Genomic DNA, 8,666 nt, shown 5'->3' on the forward strand with positions numbered 1-8,666 from the left:
TGATAAGGAAATTTTGTACTTCGAAAAAAAGAAAAGAAAGGAATGTATAGAAAAAGTGTGGCAGAAGGACAAAGATCAACGTTGTGGTTTTCTCTCTAATCTTGGCCACTACGTTTAACAACACAAGAATAAAAGTAAAACAAAAAACAAACCTTTGACAATGTTCTTTGGAAAGCAATCATATTACGCCACGTGTCAATTACCTTAGATAATTAATGTCTGCGTCAGGTTAATAAAAACAGAGAGACAGAGACACAGAGAGACAGAGAGCTCTGTCTGTATATATAGTCGATCATGAGCCTTACTTCTTTCACTGCAGCATAATTGTTCTCTCTGTGTTTTGCTTTTAAGGTGATACTCTCTCTTGCTTACTTTCAATTATTCACTTCCATTTCTCTTTATCACACATTCGTATATAATACATGGTTGAAGAATCAAGAATGTGAAGCTTCTTCATTAATATAAAAGCAAAATAAGAATTTGAACCTTCTTTCATGCTGGTTTTGAATTGTTTGGTTCAATAGTAAGGAAAGTTTTGGTTTTTGAGTATATTGCTGTCAAATTGTATTGTTTCCATAATGTAACTAGACAACATAATTTAATGTTTGGGTTATTATTTTCTTGAGATTTAATTTCTTTGAAGTACATTAATTTGCATTGAATATACGTTTTGTGCAAGTGTTCTACTTTTCTTAATTGACACTGTTGACTCTGTGTACTGACTTATTTTGAACATGATAGTTGAAAATTTGTTAATGGTTTTGATTATTTCATTGAGTTTTGAACATGACAGTGAGCAAAATTTGATGGTAAATTCAAATCAACATGCTTTTCTACACTCCTGCAATTCGATTTTCACTTTCAAATGCAAATGAAAGCAGAGTTTTTTTAGTAGCTTTCTTATGTTTTCCTGTTTATATTTTTTGGGCTCTATTTTTTTTCTTGAAAGATATCTTTGCAGTCACTTTGATTTAGTTTTGTGGGTTCTCTCTTGTTATTTATATGATAATAATTCATGTGTAAGGTGCAGTGACATGTAAAACTTGAACCGCTATGACTTGGCTAGGCTGTTAATATTTATGTAGTTGATTGTATGCTGATAGGCTTTGGAGATATGATTTTAAAATTTTGTTTTAGTTCTTCCCCTCCTTGGCTAATGGTCTTACTGGTTGGAACCAATCAATGGAAAGACTAGCTTCATCAAAGTATTTGGAACTATTCCTTCAAAGTGATATAACCTGTGGACATCTTAGAAAGATTTGGGAAGAGAGGGGGGGGGGGGGTTGCTTATTGAAACCCTTTCAGTTTGCTTGTTATCTGCTTTCATTGAAGTTATCTACATGGTTTTTGAACTTTTGCAATTGAAGACTTTAATTGGAAATGTGGTTCTAATGACAACCAAATTGCAGATTTCTGAAATCAGTCTCCTTGGCTAATCAACATCAGTTTCTGTGTTCTGGACAATATAGCATGGATAATATAGTGTTGTACTTCGGCTATCAAACTTCAAGGGAAAAATTTTCTGTGCTATGGAAACAGGAAAATGTTTTTGTCAGATATAACTTGGAAAAGAGAAAATTGTACTTCTTTTTCTCATACCTTTCTGAAGAGTACAAGCTTGAAATCTCTTATGAGAACATTTGGCAGATTGAGCAATATCGTCCACATGGTCAAGCTAAAAAGTTTCTTCTAATTCAGGTTAGCTGGTTAAAACATTAATTATAAATTTTCACAATTTGCTGCCCTCCATGTTTATTGTAGTTAACATTCAAACAAATAATTCTTGTCCTGTTTGTTGTCTTTGCAATGCTATGAGGAATAAATTGTCATGAGAAACAGTTATAACAAGAAAAATTTTAATAAAGTAGGAAATGGTCAAATACATCGCAATGTGTGGGCATGTTCATAGTCATGCAAACTGGCATAGAGATAGTAATCATATTTCTCCCTTAATTATGGTTTTTGCTTGTAACAATGAGTGTGCGTGTGTGTGTTAACTTATACTGAGTCTACTAATCATATATTTTAGCCTATAACTTTAACCTGTAATTACAGTTCGTAATTACGTTTTAAAGTGTTCCATGAAGATTTTAAGGAATAATGCAAACTACTAACTATTTAAAAAGGGTGAAGAAATCCTTATATCATACAAACTATCTCTAGTATGTGCAAGTATATGGTGTAGAGCCACTAGTGAATATTAGAATTTGGTCTTCCTTGGACACAAGTGTTGTATACCCTCAAGATGAGTCTTAAAATGACCTAATTTAGGCTTCTTAGCATGTGTAAGCATTCGGGCAACGCTATTCATTCCTTACTTTAAGGTTTTTCCCAATTAGTCATGCTTATCATCCTGTTGATGGGCTTGCAGAAGAATGATGAAGTTTTCATTTTCAACAAAATTTTTGTAATGAAAGTATTATTAGCTCTCCTTTTTAGATTCTAAAACTCCATATTTTAATTTTTAGTTATTTAAATATTTCATGAGAAGTAGAGTTAGGGAAGCGAAGATTAAGGTTCCAATGTTGTTACCTTTTACAGTTTTACTTAAGAGACTCATAGATGATTCCATTTTAGATTGCCTTCAAGTTGGATAGTTCAATTCTGCTCTAGAGCATGGTGTGTGTGATTTGCGTATTACACCACCTGTCCAAAGGTTTCTTGTCATTCCTCTTTGATCTGCTATAAATTCTTTCTTCTGACATCAACCCCCAGCTCGTTTTATGGTCCTATATTCTAGCAGATGTGCTACTTTAAGAAAATGTTTTCTACAAGGAAGGTGGACTCTTATCCTCGCCTTGGTTTTATTGTTATTATTATTGTTAGAAGTATGTGGTTAAATGATTAAATTTACCATATCCCAATAGCCTAAGCTTTTGGGAGAATCAGTAATTTAACAATTATTATTATTATTTCCACATTACAACAATGACGAAGAAAATTAAAGGAAAAGCCAACACTTGCTATGTCTCCATATCTTGAAGGTGGACTTTTTGAGAACTCTTTTGTGAATTTTGAGATAAAACCAAAAGGATATTCATTTTCTTTGTTTAACATTTTTCTTCCTTTTAGCCAATATTCAAAGATCCCATTCCCAGCTATATATCTCTCACGTTCCATAGCTTAATATTGGTTGGTCGGAAACCCTACCCCATGGTTCCAGTGTTAGCTGACTTCATAAAGTGGAAGTCATCACATCACAACATGGAAGGGCATCCACGACACAAATCTGACTCCCATGGACTGATCCTTTCTCTACCCACTCAAGATATGAAGATATAACTCACCCCTCTTCTTTCCCCCATTAAATAGATCCTAGTATCACTTTGTCTTTAGGTGGAAGAAGTAACCTTCAGCATTTCTTAGTCCTAAAAGATGAAATAAATTATATTATACCTCAAAAGGAATAATCTAATAATAATAATTGTGATCTCGTAATTATTTATAAAGCCTAGATCAAGTATACCCCTGATGTGGGTCTCAACACACACTTAACTAATTCAATTTAGTATCCAATCAATCTGGAGTATCACATAAATATACTTGTTTATATTTTTATGTTAACTATGCTTAACTTCATCACTTTGAAAAAATGTCTTGAATTAGTTAGTATCCAATCAATCTGGAGTATCACATAAATATACTTGTTTATATTTTTATGTTAACTATGCTTAACTTCATCACTTTGAAAAAATGTCTTTCTATGTCATGGGTAAACCCTCTTGTCTTCTTTTATATAAGTTGAAGCTGCTTTGATTTATGTGACATTGAAAATTGATTTTTTTTTTTCTTAACAATTTTTTCTTTGAAATGTTAGTTACTTGGAGCTCCTCGGATTTTTTTGAGAGATCATACTGGTCATTGGGTTCGAGAAGTTGATTTGACTCCGTCGTGCTACATTGGCCAATCTTCTGCTCTATGTTTGGAGCTTCCACGAAAGGGCTGGATTCCAAAATTTTATGGAGATTTTGTCTCTTATAAGAAAAATGAAGGCCCTTTTGGTCTGAAGCATGGTTCTGCTCTCCCTTGTAGCTCAAGTCTAGTCCCTATTGTGAATCCACCTGAAGGCTTTGACTTGCCTAACAAAATCTTGTTTAAGATCAACTCCTTAATTCAACATGGCTGTCTTCCTGGGCAAGCAATTGATGCCAGTTTTTATCGGTTAGTTGATCCTAAGAGAATAAAAATTGAGTATATAGAAAGTGCCCTAGACAAACTGTCTCATGTGAAAGAACACTGCTATGAACCTGTAACCTGGCTTAAGAAGCAGTACACAAAATATGCCACATCGAGGCAACTTCCTAAAAGTACTAATATGTCTTTAGATGATGGGTTGGTATATGTACACACGGTTCAAATAACTCCATGTAAAGTATATTTCTGTGGTCCAGAGGTTAATCTCTCGAATCGTGTGTTACGCAATTATCCTGAAGATATTGATAACTTTCTTCGTGTTTCTTTTGTTGATGAGGACATGGATAAACTGCATGCAACAGTTTTATCTCCATGTGCATCTTCGGAAAATGGGGAGAGGCGAACTGGCATCTATTACAGGATACTGTCCACTTTACGAAATGGTATAACTATTGGTGGTAAGAAGTTTGAGTTTCTTGCATTTTCAACCAGTCAATTACGAGATAATTCTGTTTGGATGTTTGCTTCTAGAGCTGGCCTCACTGCAACAGATATCCGAAAGTGGATGGGTGATTTTCACGAGATTAGGAATGTAGCAAAATATGCTGCCAGACTGGGTCAATCATTCGGCTCTTCAAGAGAAACATTGAGCATTAGTAGGCAGGAAGTTGAAAATATTCCTGATGTAGAAGTTGTAAGGGGTGGAATCCGATACTGTTTCTCTGATGGTATAGGTAAGATATCTGCAGAATTGGCTAGAGAGATGGCTACAAAATGTGGCCTCAAAAATTCTGTTCCATCTGCATTTCAGATTCGATATGGTGGGTACAAAGGTGTCGTGGCTGTTGATCCAACTTCTTCAAAGAAGTTGTCATTGAGAGAGAGCATGTGTAAGTACAAATCAGAAAATATAAAACTAGATGTCTTGGCATGGAGTAGGTATCAGCCTTGTTTTCTTAATCGTCAGATAATCACTCTTTTGTCCAACCTTGGAGTTATGGATCGAGTTTTCGAAAAGAAGCAAAAGGAGGCTATAGATCAACTAGATGCTATGTTAACAGATCCGTTGAGCTCACAGGAGGCACTGGAATTGATATTCCCAGGAGAGAGCACAAGGGTTCTAAAGGAAATGCTTTTGTGTGGTTATCAACCTGATGCAGAACCATTTCTTTCAATGATGCTACAAACATTTCGTGCATCTAAGTTGCTAGAATTACGTCTCAAAAGTAAGATATTCATTCCAAATGGAAGATGTATGATGGGATGTCTTGATGAAACCAGGACATTGGAGTATGGTCAAGTATTTGTGCAAATTTCTCACTCTAGTAGGCAGCTCTCTAATGATTTCTCCCATATGTTTCGCACCAGCAGCTCAAACCCAAACAATTTAATTTTTGAGGGTGATGTAGTTGTTGCTAAAAACTCCTGTCTACATCCCGGAGATGTGCGTGTTCTTAAGGCTGTTGATGTTCCGGCTTTGCACCACCTGGCAGATTGTGTCGTTTTTCCGCAAAAGGGGAGGAGGTAACACTGTGATATCCAACTGTAGATAATTCTAAAGCATGAAATCCTATAACATTTGCACATATACATGAACATACATACAGAGTTTATGCATAATCCTATACCAGCATTAGTATATACACATTTTTGCGTCAGTTTACACACATTTATGCATACCTTTACATGCTTACATATATGCATGCATATGTATGACATAATAACCCGTATGTACTTCTATAATGCATGCATTGATATAATATGTACCCTATATAGATTATATGAAACATATTCTCCTCCAGTAGGTTAATTTCCATGAAGGTGGCTTGTCTATTTATATGGCCATATGCTATTATCTGAACTTATTTGATTTTAAGATTGCTGACTAAGCAATGTCTTTGTTCACTACTTGATGGAAAAATTATAACGTTTTTGGCATGATCATCAAATAATTGCATACTGTACTTTCATACTGGGCTGTTGTCTTGGCAAGACACCACCTAATTAAATTAAAATAATTTCTTTGGGAATACTCTACTCACTAACATTAGTTTAACAATTTGTATCAGACCTCATCCAAATGAATGTTCTGGGAGTGACTTGGATGGAGATCTATACTTCGTCTGTTGGGACCCTGATCTTATTCCTCCTCGGCAATATCAACCAATGGAGTATATCGGAGTACCAACTAAGCCACTCGATCATGACGTTACAATAGAGGTAATATCAATTTATAAGTGATAACAAGTCATACATATTTTGAGCACACCACATTTTAATTTGCCTCTGCAATTAACCTATGCATAAAACTGCAATATAAAAGTAGGGTAAATTAGTTCTTATTGAAAAATATCAACACATTTGCTTGTACCACTTGATGAGAATACACCATGTTTCCGTCATCTAGCCTTTGTGACCTTGGGTTTTCTATATGTTAAAAACAATTATGCATTCAGTTTATATGTGGCTGCGTATATTCTTGTGCATCTAATGAGCAGTCATTATGATGCTGTTTCAGAAATTTTTTTATGGCATGAGGGAAAAGTATTGTTTCCATACTCACAAACTATTATCTTTTCTGTTCTTGTTATATTGTTCACTAATGCACTGTGTTGTTTAAGAAAATCAAACAAATATTAATATGTGCACAGAATAATAAGCCAAGTACATATAATTGATTGAAATGCTCTTATTTGGATATTTAGGATCATTGAAAAGATTTTTTTAACAAATATATTTGATTTTGTTAAAAGGCTCTGGCTTGTTATAGGGGCATTAGTTAGGAATTTGGAAATTCTAAGCATGAATTGCCTCATTATCAAATCTAGAAATCCCATGACTTGTGGTCATTCCATTTGCCTTAATGATACTGCTTCTCTCTGCTAGGCATTAATGCATCACACTAATGCATAATGAGTAAGACATTCAAAAGAAACTTTCTAATATTTTTGACTCATGCGATGTTCTGCACTCGTTAAATTTTAGTAACCTGTTAAAAGATTACATTAGTTCCTCATATTTTCTGTCTCATTTGCAACATCCTTCTATAACTTACATAACAAAGCATGTCACCATTGTGCTACAGGAAGTACAAGAGTTTTTTGCCGACTACATACTCAACGACCGTTTAGGAATCATCGATAATGCCCACACTGCCTTTGCTGATAGGAATCACAGTAGGGCAATGAGTTCTCAATGTCTTAAGCTTGCAGAACTACACTCAATTGCGGTTGACTTCACAAAAAGTGGTGTTGTAGCCGAAATACCCGATTATCTGCGTGTTAAAAAATATCCAGATTTCATGGAAAAGCCTGATAAAGGCACCTACGAATCAAAACGTGTGCTTGGAAAGCTTTATCGAGAGGTGAAAGACCATGCATCGCTCACAAGCCCTGTAACGCCCTTCACCTCGGATGTAGCAAAGCAGTGTTATGATCCTGACATGGAAGTAGATGGCTTCCAGGACTACATCAACGATGCTTTCTATTACAAACAGGAGTATGATTACAAGCTGGGGGGTTTGCTGGATTATTATGGGATTGAAACTGAAGCTGAAATACTTAGTGGGCACATATTGACAATGTCAAAATCTTTTAATAAGAGGAGGGATCTGGAACAAATTAATTATTCTGTAATGGCACTAAGAAAGGAAGCTCGGAGCTGGTTCAACGAGGGAAGTGAGTCAGATTCTGACACGGATATAGTCAATGCAAAAGCAAAAGCAAAAGCATCGGCATGTTACCATGTTACATATCACCATAGCTATTGGGGTCGCTGCAATGATGGAATGGATAGTGCTCATTTCCTCAGTTTTCCATGGTGTGTCTTTGACAAGCTTATCCAGATCAAGAAGGATAAATTAAGTAACATCATAGCTTGAGACTTACCAGAATCGGAGCATTAGTTGAGTCATGAATTGCGCTTGGATTAAGAAGTTTATTATAAAGATTCTAAGTATGTAATTAAGAAAATTGCTTGTGTGACTACTATTTATCACTAAGAAAATTGCTTGTTGATAAACTACATGTAAATGCTCCAAGAGGATGTTTGGGGTTATAAATTATGTTTTAACTCCTGTTGAACAATATATCTATGATTTCTTATCATATTTTCTTATTCTTCAACATCATGCTGTGCATTCAGATCCATTTCTCCTCGTCAATAAGCTTGATGCTGTTTGGGCATATGCTTGAGAATGGCTTGGCACATGAAATCAGGTAATCAAGAACTAGATACCTTACTCAATGCTGTAGGAACATAACGCTGCTATCTATTCCTCATTATCATGTATGAACAATTGGGAGGGCAAGTATATGACTAAACCGTAATAACATATATAAACACTAGTTAATAAATGCAATTTCTTTATCTATAAAGAAAACACAACGGTTGCAGCCAATAATTAACTTATTGGCAAGAGCTCAAAAATCAACTCTCCCAAAACCTCAGATCTAGTCTACAAGTAGTGTATATATATACTGCAGCTTTTTTTCTTACATATATTTTGTACTCGTAGTTGGTGACCAAGGTGA

General features: G+C 35.1%; 1 protein-coding gene across 1 annotated transcript; it reads left to right on the forward strand.

Moving 5' to 3' along the window:
* Window positions 1–263: 263 nt before the first annotated feature.
* Window positions 264–8,014, forward strand: LOC115980829 (probable RNA-dependent RNA polymerase 1). The gene is made up of 5 exons (XM_031103041.1): window positions 264–351; window positions 1,410–1,698; window positions 3,818–5,658; window positions 6,204–6,354; window positions 7,220–8,014. Exons 2-5 carry the CDS (start codon window positions 1,471–1,473, stop codon window positions 8,012–8,014), a joined length of 3,015 nt encoding a protein of 1,004 aa, XP_030958901.1. The 5' UTR covers window positions 264–351; window positions 1,410–1,470.
* The last annotated feature ends 652 nt before the right edge of the window (window positions 8,015–8,666 follow it).

This window comes from Quercus lobata, chromosome 3 (assembly GCF_001633185.2).
Source record: "Quercus lobata isolate SW786 chromosome 3, ValleyOak3.0 Primary Assembly, whole genome shotgun sequence".
In the NCBI taxonomy this organism is placed as follows: Eukaryota; Viridiplantae; Streptophyta; class Magnoliopsida; order Fagales; family Fagaceae; genus Quercus; species Quercus lobata.

Excerpts from the sequence above, each read along its gene's own strand:
- LOC115980829 (XM_031103041.1), top strand. The coding sequence starts at position 1,471 with ATGGATAATATAGTGTTGTACTTCGGCTATCAAACTTCAAGGGAAAAA. Across the intron at positions 1,699-3,817 it reads AAAAGTTTCTTCTAATTCAG|TTACTTGGAGCTCCTCGGAT; the intron begins GTTAGCTGGTTA and ends TTGAAATGTTAG. Across the intron at positions 6,355-7,219 it reads ATCATGACGTTACAATAGAG|GAAGTACAAGAGTTTTTTGC; the intron begins GTAATATCAATT and ends ATTGTGCTACAG.